Raw genomic sequence first — 16926 nt, 5'->3', positions numbered from 1 at the left:
ATGAACAATGAAATTTTAAGTTAGGAAGATAATCATTAGGTCTTGGTGTTGTGTTGAAGAAGTATATTAAAAACATTGGGAAATCTGTTCATTAAAGAATCTGGTCATTCTGGGCTGTTTTGAGAAGTACTGAAATTAACTGACCTTGAAAACTGAAGTTCAAAGTATCAAGAAAAAAAAACACTAAGCGAGTTAAAAAAATATAGCACTGCATACAGATCCATTATTCTACAAAATATACTTCATAATTGAAACAAATGACTGAGCACAATTTTGTTCATTATGCCTTTTTCAAATAGTAAAAAGTCCCTTTAAAAGGGGAGATGGAGAAACAGAAGACTCAATTTTTTCATACTGCCTCAGTTAACCCTGAAGTTCACAGCTAGGAAGCCACCAAGAGACAAAGACTTCCACAGACTTCTTTCCCAGATCCGAGTTAAACCTTTCTACAACAAGGAAATTAAATATCTTTAATTTTTTTCTTTCTTCAGGTGACTCATATTTCAAGCCCATTGCTGTAAATTCCTGCTAAATCTAAATCTCTACATTTTATAACTGTTTTTGAATAAGAAAATGGCACGAGCTGTGTTTCGTGTGATCTTGCATGGCTTTTGGAATGAAGTGTGACAGTGATTTCTGAATCCACTTCAGAAACTTATGTCTTAATTTATTCCCTCCATGTATTCCATTATCATTTTTTAAATTGCCACATCTGTACTTATGATATGATTATGAGTGTAATCCCATAACTTACCATTTTTATGAGTAGACAGGACAAGAAAAGAGTATTGATATAGTAAGCTCTATCAGAGGCAAGGGAATAGTTCCAAATTTCTCTTGAATCTGGCAAGATTTTACAAGGGTTCACAGAACTGCCAGCAGCTCTACTCTCTTCACAGTAAGCACTGAAGACCATACAAATAATAAAGCAGCAAATTGCACTGAACACTACTACTAGTGACGCACCTGCTCCATGGAGATATTTTTGTAAATGACCGTCTGATTCCACTCAGGATTCAAGCTTTTCTGTATGTACTTAGTTCTCCGCTTGTACTCAGCACTGAATTTGAACAAAGGAAGGAAACATTACATTAGTGATCTTGTGTTTCTTTCAGTTGTAATGCAACAAAAAAGCACCTACAAAACAAAAAATGAGAAAAAGAAAAGAATTGCATCTCCGTTTCAGCAACAACTCAGGGTTACAAGAGGACAATGACAGCCTTTGGGTTTTGGGGGCTTTATTTAGTAGGTTTTCCCAACATGGTCTTTTAAAACATCTGACTCTTCAGTTGGCTAGCTTTGCCTACAACTGTTTCAGTATAAAGCATCAGTCAGCACACACACATATGCTATGTTCTCGCATTGTAGATGTTGGAGTCTGATTATAAATTGAAGTGATAATGCATTGATTTCTTTTCCAAGAGCATCCTCCTATTATCGCTTTAAAAGTAGCGTGAATCCATTATATTTATAGGTTGCAGTCTCTAATTACAGGCGGTCCATCTCACAAGAATGTTTAATGAATGCCATGGGATAACTAATATCCTGTTAATCACAGAAACACTAATTTCTTATTGATCCTGTTCTCTGCATATACCTCTAACTGTACTGGAAACAAACAAAAGTGCATCAAGCTCATGATTGTTTTTATCAATTGCCAAGAATAAAAAGTTTGGCTGCATAATCCGTTTTTAAAAAGAACTGGTAGTGCTTTCTATGGTAGTTCGCATTTCCTGAGTATGGAGAAAGCAATAGGCTAACCTTTAACAGAATATGGATTCATCTAGCTCTCTATAAACTTTGATGTCAGATTTGCTTCCACTCCAATTTTACTTTAATATAAATTTTAATGGACACCTTGAAAGAGCTGGGTAAGAGTAAATGAGAAGCTTTTAGTACTTTGAAAAATCAAGGCAAAGAACCTCTTTTTGCCAGTCTGCGAGACATCTGCCCTTTGTCTTCTGTTCAAAACCACCATATGTTAGAAGACTAGTGTGCTATATCTATTAAGAAATTAAATGTGCCCAGGACTGTTCTCCAGCACTAAGGCCAAATAGCACAGAATGACCTGTATCTGCCCTATTAAACTCTCCCCTACATTAATTTTTGGTGGTGTGCTGTTCTCCCAATTCTTACTTCTGACTTTTGATTGAACTGTGGTTTGGTTCATACTGTGGCATGGTCTCACAGCTAATATACTATATTCCTCTCATATCAGATTAAATCAGAAGATGCACTCCAGGGACTCATTTAATCATCTAGCCACTAGTGGTGTACCATGAATAGTACCAGATTAGAGCAGACCTGAATTAAGATTATGTGAAAGACACATATGTTTACTGACATATATATATCAATGCTGGGTCATCAGAACCAGCAGTTTCACTCTCAAACTCAATTCAACTGTACAGTGCTGCCATCCAATTACTCTGGAGAGTCTAGTAGCCCTATTCTCTAAAAGAGGGTGGCCACATCCAACTTGTCTACTAGAATGATACCTTTTAATGAAAGGGACTTGCAGTTATTTTTGCTCTTACATTTTTGCTCTAGTCATTCTATGCAGTTCCATTTATTTTCTTGCAAAACATGCCATCCGTTGTCTTCCAGTTTATTGAAAAATGTGAAAGGCACTGGGACTCATGAAACAAAGTATTTGTCCACCGCTGCTTATGAGAAGAAAGCAGCAACTCTCCACAGTTCAATCTGTTCTGTCAGCCATGGCATACAATGGTATATTATTGAAGGAAAAAATAAAAAAGCAGATTTATTTTTTTATATTGTGTGTCAGTAAGAAAAGGATGAATTAAAATCTAGGGGGACCAAGGGCATATGAAAAAGAAACTCTCACAAAGTTATTTCTTTGCATATCTTGGAAGGAAGGCTGAAATACAAAATCTGAATCCTTTTAGAAACAAAATTTTGATGGCAAATCCTATTCAATAATGCACTTTTCCCACTTTTCCCTTCTTTTTCAACTCTCTGATTTGAGACAAGCATTCCCATCTTTCAAAGTATTAATGAGATTTGACTGACCCATATAGAGACATGGGACATGGGCAAGTGACAGCTGGACTGGCAGCATCTCTCGCTCTTTCTGGATTCACAGTACTCCTCAAATGAATGCCTATTCTAATCAACTATTAATGAAATATTAACTTATCCAAACTTGTCGCACACCCAGAGCAACCCACTTCTTACCTTAACTAAGCCAGGATAATATTACACAGATTGGGCCTGTCTAACTGATAAACTTTCATCTTTTCGAAGAAAGTAGGAAAGGATCCTTTGTGCACTCAGTCAAGAAAATGACATTCCCCTTCTTTTCATGGATTTCCTTTTGTACTATTATAACATAATAGTACAAAACCTTTTCAAAGTTTCTGATTCTTTTCAGAAACAGGTGAGAAAGTGATTCATGCAGTGTTGGGTTTCAGAGCTGGCAATGACAAAAGATAGATGTATTGTTAATGTGAAAATTCTGGAGTATTTGAAGTGAATTCCATAAAGTATCTGGATCTAAACTGGCAAAGGTCGTGTTAGCCCATATTCATGTGACCTATGGTCTGGATCTGTTGCAGAGGGAAGCAGGAGACCTTGACTGCTTCTAAGGTGTAGACCCAAGCTGAGCTGGATGGCAGCTGAAGGTTTCTAGATCTCTGAAGGGAAGGAACTGGGAAATACATTATGTTCATACCACTGATGGACCTTCAACCCAAATTTGTGATTAACACATGGAGATGCTTTAATAAAATGCATTCATTAAACCAGTCAATACCTAGTATGAAATGTATGAAACAATTTGCACTTGAAATTCACAGAGCATGCTGCGTGAAAAGATGCAAACTGCATTACTCTTTTCTTGATAATTTCTCTATGCTTCCTTAATTATAGTTTATTAATATATGATGCAAGTGAAAGTACAATTAAAAATGTATAATAGAATAACTGCATATAAAATGTGGCATTTAAACACACTCATTAAACAATTTGTTTTATGAAGAAACAGATATGAAGATCTCTTTATTGAAAATAATCTGTTGACTTGTTTGATCAGGTTTCTACTTTTAAACAAATATATAGTTTGGGCTGAATTACTATTCTTACATATTTATCCTAGGCTGATATTAGCATATCTTGAGAATGGAGTTTTGCTTTATGTTTCCAAACAAAGCATTAGTAATTTCAATAACTAAAAATTCAACTTTGTTTACCACAAATAACCATTTATGTGTTCAAGTAGCTTTAAAGCCAGCTGGGTAATTATCTAGAATTATACTTGGCTTTAATGTCTATACACTGTGCAAGGTATATAAAGAAAAATATTCAATTTCATTTCCTAACTGTGCCTGTTTATCTTGGCAGTAACATTGTTCAAAATCTTGATACAAGTTCACAGTTAATTATTTTGCAACTTTCAGTGAGTGAGAATAAATTTTTATATCTCTGAACTAAATTCTTCCAGAGTTTGAAAGAAGCATTGTTTGTCATCAGAGTCTGGCCCTAGAATATTACTGCTCAAGGAGCATTAATGACTTGTTTCCAGTTCCTTCTGACTTGGAAATGGGATTCATTACAGAATAAGCAGCAAAACCATGCTGCAATTGCATGCCACCAAATTCAATAGAAATCTATAGTTCAATGTACAGGCTTATTGTATAATGCATGCATACAAAAATGAAAGAATAAAATTGGAACATAGTACACTCTACCTTGCATTTTGGACAACCATGACTTGTCTGCATACCCAGCATTTACAGAGTTAGGAACACAGAGGAAGCAGTGTAAGAGAAAATGAGAACAGAGATTAAAGAAAACATGGGAATAATGGGTAGTTTCTAGTATCAGAATGAAAGGAAATAGCATTAGGAAGAATAAGAAGTCTAGCATGGACTGAACTAGAGATAAAAGGTATTCAGTAGCAATTCAAGTTTCTGCTTTCAGAAAAAAGGAAGTTGGGTGCTTTTGAGCAGGTCATCATTTCCATTATTCCCTAAATCCCTCATCTACATGCAAAACTGTAACAGTGCCATGTTTTAAAATAATGAAACCAAACAAAACTAGAATCCAAATTCTTCATAACTTGGCAGCAAGTTTAAACCTATACTCAGACCTGGCTTAGACCTCTTCAGGGTGAACATCTCTCTAGTTCCAAGTCTTATTTCTACATCAACAAATGTACCTGCAAAATTCCCAGTAAGATTGATAAGTATTTCACGAGACTCAGATACATGAAAAACCCCCTCAAGATTTAGGACCTGTTCACGTTATATTCAGTAATAGTTTTGGGCCCAGTGCCACTGAACAATATTGAATGCTGTATAGCTGGAATTAGCAATCTACAAAAGAATACATAGGCCTTTAATTGTACCATTCGTGCACTTCTAGCGGTGCTTGCTCATACGCCAAATGCTGTATTGTGACCTGAGCATCTACTTTATTGTTACTTTGAATAGAACAGAAATATAGTTTTAGTTGCATGGTCCTAGCCTAAGAGTCTTTAAGGATGAGTGTGACTACACAAGCAGAGAAGTTTGCAGGAATTTGTCTTTGTAATCTGAAAGCTGATCCATCAGATTAGTTTATCTTATCTTGTACATCTACTGTGTCACTGATGTCAGCAGGATTATTATAACCATATACACTTATGCATACATATGACATTCTGCAACTTCAGGGCACAAAAAAGTTATTGCTGATATAGAAACATATCTTTGAAAGGAAACACTAATGAGGTATTTGTAATTACAGAGCCTAAAAAAGCAACAATCTTTCTTTGAAAATGTGATTAATGCTTTGTATAGTCACTAGATACAAGATTATGAGAATTTCTAAAACCACATCTTAGCACTTAAAAAAAAGTCATAAAAAGTCACATGGAATGAATGTTTTCTGACTAGTATTTCTCACCTTTGATATTATACTGCAACCTCAAATTTATCTCAGATATTGTATTCTACATTCTGCAAATCTTTCCCAAATTCGGAATGTCTTAAGCTGAAGCAACCATTTCGCATTAAAAATAACATGTAGCTTTCATGTTACAGATCGTATTACATATATTTAGTACATTTCAGTAGTCTGCTGTTCTTGTAATACATATTTTTGAATGTATTAGAATTTTTAAATGGAAACATAAAAAAAAAAAAAGGGCAAACAAAAACCTTATGGGAATTATCATGAACTCCCTGAGGTCATTAGCAGAGTATGCACATTCTTCTGGGAATAGCATGTGGCTCTCTATTACAAATTCACCATTTTTCCTGGTGTTGCCCCTGGATTTTCTATAGCAATAACTGTCAGTTCTGTTTATTAGTAACAAGTAACAAAGACAAATTAAATGAAAGTTTTAGTTAAAATTTCTCCTACACTTACCCTCTCCCTGGAAGAAGATAAACTTTAACAAAGGGGTCTGAATACCCGTTGTTGTCTCTGGGAGCAAGATTTCTTGCCTGAAGGATGTGGATGATAAGGTTGCCAAGGTGTTTGTCGTAGTTGATTTGAAGCTAGAGAATGCATTAAAGCACAGTAAATTTATTTGTTACTTTTATTTCCTAAATGATTCACTAACTCCCCTAAAACCTTTGAATAAAATGAGTTTTAGACCTTTAATTTGGCTGGAAACAAACACATTTTAGAAGTTTTTGGTTTTCTCTCTCCTGACTAGAAGGAGATGCTAGATTATTATGTTGGATCTTGAAACAAATTTTGCTTTCAAAGTCTGCCAGTAGTGTTTAAAAAAATAAAACAAAAATAAAGCTCAACCTAACCAACCAGAAAAAAAAACCAAAACCCAGTCATATTGATGTATTTCAATATCAGGAAAAAGCAGACCAAATTTGAACCCTTGATATGTTTCTGAGCAATAGCCGGTTTATTGTGTAGGAATTGCACAAATTTTGACTACCTGGAGCCCAACCCTGGGAAAGATGTTGTAATACTATGGAGAGATCCATAGTACTAGTATAGGAGAGAGAGAGGGATTACTTAAGAAAAAAAAACCAAAAAATCCAAAAACCTACAGGAAATTAAGCTTCATTTATTCTGCTGCTCCCAGTTCCACTGTTTTAAAAAGCTAGAGTAAAGGCAGTTTCATAAGAGAGAACCACAAAATTGGCATTGCATGGAAATAAATACACTGCAGTATGAGAAGCCCACAGCAGTCTTAAATCTAAACGATGTAAATGCAAACCAAAATATATGGCCAAAGATTAAAGATTAGAATGAATTTCACTGGTTTTAGCCCCTTCAGGGGCAGTAGCATTTTCTATTCTTCTCTCTGTATTTCACAAGCCAACATTAATGACAAAGGCAAAAATCAAGCACTGACTTAAATGAGTGACATTTCAAGGTGTTGGAGTTGAATAACAAATCAGTTAAGAGATTGTTTTCTGCAGATTGATTAATCAGAAAAGTGCAACCAGTAGTAACAACAATTTACACAGCAAAAACTACTACGTATTTACCTGAATCTCTCCAGTGATTGGATGGGAAGCAGACTTCATAGTTTCTGTGGGCTGCCAGATTAAAATACATAAATAAATACACAGTCACGTACTCTTAAATATATTTGTACTGGAAATAATAGAGTTTCAAAGCTTTTCAGTAGGTGTTGTTTATACTATTGTATCGCCACATATTTCTAAAACCCATTTAATTGTCTCCAATTTGTATGCTCAAAACTAATAGTCATCATATTCCAACAGCACTTACAGTCCAGCCCAACCATTTTGATCAGCCTTCATACAAGTACAGAATCAGACAACTTGAATACCAAAGTCTTTACAGTCTGAGCAGACTGGTCATACAGGGAGGCATGGAGAGAAAGACAGACAGCATTAACCCCGTCTAACAAAAGTGAATGTAGCAAAGAGAAACCAGACACCATGTCAAGTACAACACAGCCATATTTCTACTGAAAGACAAAGGTCACAGCAGTTTAAATTGAGTCTGCGTGCAAGTGTGTAGAAAGAGTGGAAAGAATGATAATGAAACTGGGTGATGTGTCTATGCGGATTTCACAATTGCAAGCCATCTCATATTTTTTGCTTTATTCTGTGTTTTCTGATAATCAGTTCAGCTATATCACTTCAAATTCCTCCACACACTTTCCATGACATGAAATTTAAATTTTCTGTCCTTCCCTTTTCAATGCTGTATAATACTGCATGATCCTCTCTGTCACTGTTCTGTATCACTGATCTTCTCTAGGTTGCTGACAAAAGCAATAAAATCCTGGGTGTCTTTTTATTTCCCCATTTCTTCTCTCCTTTTTGTTAGTAGTTTGAAAATAATATCACCATTTGCTTCAAATCCTGAACTCTCAAAAATATGGTGATTTGTTAAATGGTGGTGCCCTTGAGCCACCCTGGACCTACCTCTAATCAAGCAAGCAAGCTCCCAGTTCAGTAGCAAGACTTGAATATTTTTGCATACTCTCCACATCTGCTTCCTTAGTTGATGCATCAGAAAACAAAGGATGCAAATAAGGACAAACTTACTGTTCTCTGAAGACTGATCTGAAAGTCATCTTTTCCTATGTTTCCAGATGTGACTGGCATCCTGACATCCTATTCTGTGTAATTAGGATTTCTTTCACTTTCTGAGAAGAGTAAACCCCCTCTGCCTTTTTTTGTGCTGCCCTGCCCTCCAATAAAACCCTTATAGATTTTCTCAGAAAGTTGGACATGAATTGTTTTAAATTAGGCCAATGCAGAGCCCATGTCTCCCAAACTAGAGCATAAAGTTAAGGTGATGCACTACCCTCTTCAGGTTTGCAATGAAGAATCATGCCCTCAGTCACTCAGATCTGCAGACCAGGACTAACCAGAAAAATTTCAGCTAAGCACCAGCGCAATGAAAACATGAGAGAAAAAAAGTTTAAACCTGCTTGTTATATAGTTATATTCACTGTCTGTGTTGCCTTATTTTTGCTTGTTTTACATGCTTTACCTACTGTCGTGGTTTAAGCCCAGCCGGTAACTCTGAACCACGCGGCCACTCGCTCGCTCCCCTCCTTCTTCCTCCCCCCGTTCCTGGAGGGATGGGGAGGAGAATCAAAAGAATGTAACTCGCATGGGTTGAGATAAGAGCAGTCCAGTAACTAAGGTATAATACAAACCCACTACTGCTACCACCAATAATAATAATGATAAGGGAAATAAGGGGAGCGAATACAATTGCTCACCACCCACCAACCAATACCCAGCCTGACCTGAGCAGTGATCTGGGCCTTCCGGGTAACTCCCCTCAGTTTATATACTGGGCATGACGTGCTGTTGTATGGAATACCCCTTTGGCTAGTTTGAGTCAGGTGTCCTGTCTCTGCTTCTTCCCAGCTTACCTTCCTCCCTGGCAGAGCATTAGACTGAGAAAGTCCTTGGTCAGAGTAAACATTATTTAGCAACAACTAAAAACATCGGTGTTATCAGTGTTGTTCCCAGGCTGAAAGTCAAAAACACAGCACTGCACCAGCTACTAAGAAGGAGAAAAATGACTGCTATAGCTGAACCCAGGACACCTACCTTGTAGATGTGTTTCTTTATGAACACAAGCTTTTCAGAAAAAAGAATAAAAAAACCAAATGTTGATTTTTCTGGAAATCCATGTGCCTCTAAAATAATTCTCATGGCAAATTTTTAAATCAGCTTTTCTTGGTACCTTACAAAGCTTTTAAAGAAGTGTAATCCTCTAACAGCTAAATAGGTTATCAATATTTATAAGATGTTCTGAATCTTAAATGATATTTTAGATTGATAGCAAACTACTCCTAAAACTTGTTTGGTCCTTTTCAGAATATTCAGAGAGAATTTCACTCCTTATCCCAAAGACAGAGACCTACCTAAGCATCGAATCATAGAATGGTTTGGGTTGAAAGGGACCTTAAAGCTCACCCAGTTCTAACCCCTGTGCCATGGGCAGGACACCTTCCACTAGTCCAGGTTGCTCCAAGCCCCATCCAACCTGGCCTTGAACACTGCCAGGGATGGAGCATTCACAGCTTCTCCAGGCAACCTGTTCCAGTGCCTCATCACCCTCACAGTAAAGAAATTCTTCCTTATATCTAAACAAAATCTCCCCTTGTTCACATTGAACCCATTACCCCTTGTCCTATCATTACAGTTCCTGATGGAGAGTCCCTCTCCAGCATCCTTGCAGGCCCCCTGCATTTACTGGAAAGCTGCTATAAGCTCCATGCAAAATTTTAAAGCAAGGCTTTAAATTACTTATACTTCTCACACTTTACCTCTACGAATGGATTTTATTATACTTTAATAGTTCTGACCTCAGTCTATACTAGCACTGACAATACTGACAATGCTATAAAATAACATGGAGTTAGCAGTGCTGCGGTTACAAAATCCCTGCTGGATAATCGAAATACTCTAATTTTTCAGAAGTTTGAATAGCAAAAATAATGATTCTGTTCACTCCAAATATCATGCAGTATAGAATGTATTAGTACAGATACTGTAGAAGGAGTTCAGAGAAAAGGGAATGGGCATGACAAATTTATGTGGGGACTTGCAAAGATGGTTAAAGTGGAGTTCCTTCTAGCTACTTTGCTTTCACATACTTGTCTGTAAACAAAAATGTGCATTTTTATGTTCCTATATCATTGTTAAATCTCTGTGTTGCTTTGCAAGGCTGCAATTCAGCATGTTAAATATTTGGTTTTCTCTCTGATGTCGGCTGGTTTAAAACTGACTATGAAGAACTACCCAAATTTATCAAAGAAACCTGAGTAATTTAGGCTGAAAGAGGCCTCTCAAGGTCATCTGGTCTAACCTGCAGCTCAGAGCTGGGCCAACTTTGAAGTTGGATCTGGATTGAAAGGCAGAGATGCAAATAAGTACCTATCTTTATCAGGACATCAGTGAGGATTAATTTGAAAAGGACAAGTTTTTCACTGCTGACTTCTCTAGGAGCTAGAAGATCTGAGCATTTAGAAAAACAACTCATTCTTCAAGATACAAAGACAATTAAATGTTTCTATAGGGCATTTATATCTTAGATGTAATCTGCACTGTAGAATGATCATGTATTTACATAACAAAAGAAACAGGTCTGCACAGGATATAGTCAGCTCAAAGGCTTCCAAAAGGTTAAACCTCTCCTGTTACAGCTAATCTAATTTCACACAAATTTCTCTTGATACTCCCTGCACGCACTCACACACCCTGTGTAAGAGCTTGTGCTTTGTCATGCCTTCACACCTGCTGGAGAAGGTTTTCATTACCATGATGTGAAACTTGTTAATGCCAGGCTCTGATGCTATACACTATCACTCTCTGTAGTAATGGGACAAAGCATTGAATATGAGAGAATCGGCACTGCAGAATATCAAAGAGACTCCTATGACTTTTCTGGAGCGTATATTCTATACAAAAAGCTTTAAAAAAAAATTACTTGCTAAAAATAAGAACAGTGGCAAAACCAACATCTAGGCAGTTTGGATATTTAGTCTGTCATGATACTTTGGCAAGCCTGCAGCCTGCCTAGAAATGCTGTCAGCCCAAGGCAAAGAGCTGTTCCAGAAAGGATGAGCAGTAGCCTTCTCTTCTAACAGAGCTCAACACCATTATAAACTTGGCCTGCAGGCAATGAACAGAAACTATACAAATCAACAAGAGCTACAGTTGTTATGAAAGAAATGCCTCTCAACATGATTTTCGGAAATAAGCAAAGAGTGTCTTAAATATTTACCTGATTAGTTTTGACTTTTGCATCCCCTACATAAAAGCATTAGTTTTAATAATTTTTTGTTTCATCTTTATAAGCCTCCAGCTGAATTTTCACAAAAGATTATTAAATCCTCTGTGAAGCAGGAAATGTAATTTATGCTTCTAACTTTAGATGGCCTGCTACAGTGCTAAATCTGGGAACCCAGTCTTCTCATGTGGTCAGGAGGGGCACCTCTCCAGGATACATTGCACATCAAGGATTTATGGATCTCCATGCACTATGCTGTGAATTTAGGAGTGTGATTCTTCTAATCAGGTGGAAGGGGTTTCAGCGCAGATAATGGCATCTGCACTAAGAGCTCTGCCCTCTCCTTTCCATGCAGTGCATGCACTTCAGTGGCAGGTTTCATCCAGCCTCATGAATTATACTTCAGAAGTGCATTATTCTCACTGGTAAACATAAAGCACATGGCAAACTGGTTCATATGGAGATGCACATAATATCCAGAGTATGATGCAATGAAACCAACTATTCACCTGATGATTAGGCAATTCTGCCACGTCCCTGAAGTTAAGTGCAGTAAATCTCGACATATGGTCTTAACGTGGGCATTATAGACCTGATTTAGTTCATCAAAAATCTACTGAAATTGTGGCAAGACAGAACTACTACCAAAACAAATTGATTGATAAATATATTTACAGTAGTTGCTAAATTGTTGTATGAAAGAGATTTTTGTGTTTCCTCTCACATGAAAGTTATGTAAGCATATTGAAGACCTATCTGAAATGAGAAAGCACTGTTTGCTGGTTTTGGTCAGTACAGCACCTAATGCATTTGCAGTTCATATCACAGTCATAGCTTCAACAACACAAAAACACAAACATAACAATAATGCAGTAGGAATCTGACAGTTCCAAGAAGGAGTAAAGATACAGAGGAATTAATATGTAGGAAGCACCTTGTTTGCAATATGAAGCTTTGCTTCTAACAGTAAGACAGTGAGAAGCTGGGTATTCAGGACAGCAACCAGCTTTAGTGATCTTGTAAATTGCTTAAGCAAATGCAGTTTTCGCAGGAATGATTTTCACTTCAGGTGTTAACTTTTTTGACACAAAATGCAAAACTGTGACAGATGACTTTATGATCTAGTTTTCAGTTTCAACTGTGAAAAAGTGTTACTAAATTCCTACTCTGCCCTTTCTACATGGTCAGGTGGGTGCACAAGTAGAAAGAAGTTCAGCTGAGAAATGGACAGGATGTGGCAAAGAAAATGAGAACTTACACTTTACAAATTCACAGGAATTAGCTAGTGACAAAACACATTTAGATAGCAAATTTATTTTTTCACTCTTTCCCTGGCTTGCAGGGAAATGCTTGATATTCCTATGATTATTCATAGCTTGTAACACTTCAAACAGTAGCTCAGCACAGAGAGGGAAATTACGGTCTTAGCAATATCAGCTTACCCTGTGGAACTAGTACCTCATCACCATGTAGAATGCACTTAAAAAGCAATAGCAATGAAGAATGAAAAGAGACATTATTTTGTTTAAAATCAGTAATATTAAGTTCAAGAAATCTATTTTCAGAGAGGGTCCAATCTTTTATGACCTTGCATAAATTGCATAATCTCCTCTCCTTGTCCAAATTTTATATCTTAACAGTAATACTCATCACTGTCACAGCAATGAATTTATCGATATGTGCTGTGACTTCTTGCTACACTAAGATAAACAGGCAGTTTCTTCTTGTCATCAAAGTGTTATTGCCACATAACTGAGAAGTTTCTTACCTTGCTGCTGTGCCTCTTTTTGCTCACTGAGGGAGAACCAGGCTGACCAGGGCTGGGAACAGCACTAGAGGTGGCAGAAGTGGTTCCAGAGTGAACATGAGATCCCTTTTCCACTCCTGATGAAGCAACCAGGGGCGACTGCTGCAGAGAAACCTTTTGGAGCTCTGCAGCCAGCTGCTTGGGATCAACCCCTGGGGACTTCGCTTTATCTACTGGATTAAAGTAAGACAGCTTTGTATTGATAACTGCTAGCACTTTCAAATACATTTTGCCATGGTACAGGACAGGATAATCTTTACAAATTTTCATGTCATCTGCTTGTATACTTTGAAGATGCAAAAGGCAACCTCTAAGAAGCAGACATCTCCCCCACAACATCAACATCCCAATTCCAGTTTTACTACTCAACACTCTGTCAATTAGTGTTACTCACTTCACAAGCTTTCCTAGAAGGTTATTCTTTAGCTGAAGAAAAATAGGTCTTTCTGATCATGCTGAATTATACTGGAGCAAATTACAGTTTTAAAGACTGGCCTAAGAGAAGAAAGTGCTAATTTTCACTGTTTGGAACTGGTCCAGTTTCACTAAGTATCTGAACTTCATTGCAACAAGCTTTAATTTAAACTTTTTTTTTTTTTTTAATCAACTGGGAATTCAGTAAAACTGAATGCTACTCCTGAGATAACTTATACAAAAATAAAGAGAAAAAGAGCTTAAAATCTTCAACCAAAAATTAATCAAAGCAGAATAAAATGAAAGCAAATGAAGAGCAAAAGCCCTGATTCATCTTTCCTTATTACACACACCTATGTGAGGCATCTGTGGTAGAAGTCTGATTGCCTTCCCTGCTGCCTGGGAATGAGTGGGGAGAATTTACCCTTTGTAGATGACAATCTCCATTTCATAAAGAAATGAGGTCACATAAGTTCCATGCGTGCCCTAAAGTGCATAGAGTTAAAAGGATACTTGGCTCAGCTTACTTCCCAGGTTCTCAGAAGTATAGTTTAAGAAGTTTAAGGCAATATGTTAGCCCTAACCTGCCTGCTAAGCTATATTTGGATTTTCTTTCTAGACGGAATTGAGTTGTTCCTTTCTGAAGCACAGTCTGCAAAATGTCAACGGTGATAACAAGAAAGAAAGACTTGTTCCAACTCAGTTGTTCCAACTCAGAAACCACTAGAAGATTGCTAGATGAGGAGGAAGCATGCCTGCAAGAATAGGGCAATTTACTTCTGTTCTTTCCCATTTTGAGTTTTCTCCATTAATGTAAATGTTGTTTATTCTACTTCTATCCTTTCAAACTTTTCAAAGTTTCAGTGTCTATAAATGCCTTTGGTGTTTTTGATTGGCTCACTAAGGAAATAATTGCAGGTAGCTTTGCCTCAAAGCTCTGTCAGACTCAGTTTTCACTTTCAATTAATATGAATAACATGAATTTTTACAAAAGGCAGCTTGATGGTAAGTAAGTTAATAGATGGGAAAAGTTACATGGTTAGAAAATGGAGGATTTAATCCAGGTAACTTGTGTACTGATTGATAAAAAAGCAGCCACAAAAGCACAGAACTCAGAATGGACCCAGGAGATGCTGAGTGAAACACTCTTTTAATCCCCATGGAGCTTTTTGAAGGGCTGCATACCTAGTACAATTGTGGATGTTGGTTCCAAGTTAGGTTAGATATGATTAATACCATGACCGGAGACTGCAGTGATGGTATTGATTGAACAGAGGGAATTCCCCCCAAAAGCACAGCCATCTTAGAAGTCACATAAAAAGACTTCACACAAAGTGCTTCCTATTGCACCCCTGTGTCCTAGTAAATACTGTATTTTCACTACTAATAACAGGCGACAAGCCTTGTATTAAGCTAACATAGGCCTTAGGACTTCTGTGTTATTTGAACTTGCTCCATGTTGTTAGGAGCTGTTTTAGCTTGTCTGTCTGCAACAGCAATTGCTTTATGACCAGATAGCTGTGACCTTAATTTGTCTGAATTACGCTTCACCTTGTATAATTGTATGGTATAATGCCCATTCTTAATAACTTTGATATATAAAGGCACAACAGTAATTGCACTATGTATACTGAAGTATTTCTGACTTCAGTTTAATACTGCAGTTTATAGGAACACAGGCCTGGGGTGACAGCAGAGTGCTGCAAGATTTAGGCACAGGACAACAGCTGAGGGATACCCCAGGAATACCAGCAACCTGCTGGTCAGTTACTGACATTGATGCAAACTTTGGAGCTGGGCAAAATAGGTTTATGGGGCAGAAGGAACAAAAAATATAAATATATACACATATATATACACATTATATATATGTGTGTATATTTGTATCTCCTATGTGAAGTGCATGATATCCAGCCAAGTCATACGCAATGCAGAGCTGCTGACTGGCAAGGAAAGAACAAGGAATGTTAGAAAACATAAAAAAGGCCCCAAGCAGATCCTGAAGTGAAGAGGAAGGAATCGTGAACATCATCCACCTTCCAGCAAGAAGGAGTCAAAACCTCTCACCACAAACATCACACTCCTTCCAACAAATTCCTCAGGACACTATGACTTGCTGCGATGCTCCCAGAGTGAAAGCCCTGCCTGCTGGGCCTGGGGAAGCTGCCAAAAAGGGACCTTTATGCCACAGTTCTCTGTGGCATGTAAAGATCAAGGAGTAGCTAGCAGGAGCTTTTCCCTGGATAACAAATGTTAGCTGCAGTAGTGTTACTGAGATTTCTTTTGTATTAATCAGATAGCGTAGACTGTGTCTATGGATTGAACTGAGATAATAATAATAACAACCAGCCAATAATCAATGTTTGGCTTTGCATAGAAGGCATGGTCCCCTTTCTACCCATGGTGAGATTTGGGATGTAAGTCCTGAGCGTATAACGCCAAAGCAACAGCTTGTCACTCACCTGCCCTTACTGGGTCATGCAGCTCCAGGTGCTGGGGATTCTCAGAGTCTGAGAGCATGTTCAGGTCCCTGAAGAAAGCAATAAGAAGCCTGAGACAAAAGAAACTCTTTCCTCAAACCCTCATTATTGTATTAAGTAGATAAATGAATAGTGGTTCATGACAGAAAGCAGCTCCCAAGCATGGCCCCTTCTTAGCTGATACATATTTGCAATGCTGTCAAAGAGCTGAGAAGAAAAGGTTCTTTTAAGGTGAAATCTTTAATGGATTGGATGCAAGTTTATACATTTCTCATGATACTTAAATGACTTTAAAGGATACAGATTTCAGTAAAAGTTAAGTTAGTGCTAAATTACCATCTTTTTTTAACCCCAGCAAATTCAGTGAATTGTATGTGTGTCAACGAAAGGAGATTGTGGCCTGATAATGGAGATATCGTTTAGGGAAGTATAATTGCTAACATCTGCCTCTGCTTAACTTTCCTTATGACTTTAAGGGCAAAAAAAGAACAAACAGACCTCCCACACTCACAATTA

General features: G+C 37.4%; 1 protein-coding gene across 8 annotated transcripts in view; it reads right to left on the bottom strand.

Annotated features, from left to right (window-relative positions):
- PCLO (piccolo presynaptic cytomatrix protein) overlaps positions 1 to 16926 on the bottom strand; it is a 351165-nt gene that overhangs the window by 71216 nt on the left and 263023 nt on the right. For 5 of the 8 annotated variants that reach the window (XR_003990563.1, XM_030479514.1, XM_030479515.1 and 2 more), the window contains exons 12-17: positions 16393 to 16460; positions 13478 to 13689; positions 7464 to 7514; positions 6373 to 6503; positions 4710 to 4736; positions 967 to 1060 (exon numbers count right to left, since the gene is read on the bottom strand). Coding sequence is in view for 6 of the 8 variants with exons in the window: in XM_030479514.1 (XP_030335374.1) it covers positions 967 to 1060; positions 4710 to 4736; positions 6373 to 6503; positions 7464 to 7514; positions 13478 to 13689; positions 16393 to 16460 (583 nt within the window). In the remaining 2 variants the exon portion in view is untranslated. Of the gene's footprint in view, positions 1 to 966; positions 1061 to 4709; positions 4737 to 6372; positions 6504 to 7463; positions 7515 to 13477; positions 13690 to 16392; positions 16461 to 16926 lie in introns of those variants that run through there. The other 3 variants (XM_030479516.1, XR_003990564.1, XM_030479519.1) reach the window with 3 other exon arrangements.

Source organism: Strigops habroptila, chromosome 3 (genome assembly GCF_004027225.2).
Source record: "Strigops habroptila isolate Jane chromosome 3, bStrHab1.2.pri, whole genome shotgun sequence".
In the NCBI taxonomy this organism is placed as follows: domain Eukaryota; kingdom Metazoa; phylum Chordata; class Aves; order Psittaciformes; family Psittacidae; genus Strigops; species Strigops habroptila.
Note: the sequence above shows the minus strand (reverse complement) of the source record. Positions and strands in the feature narration are given on the sequence as shown.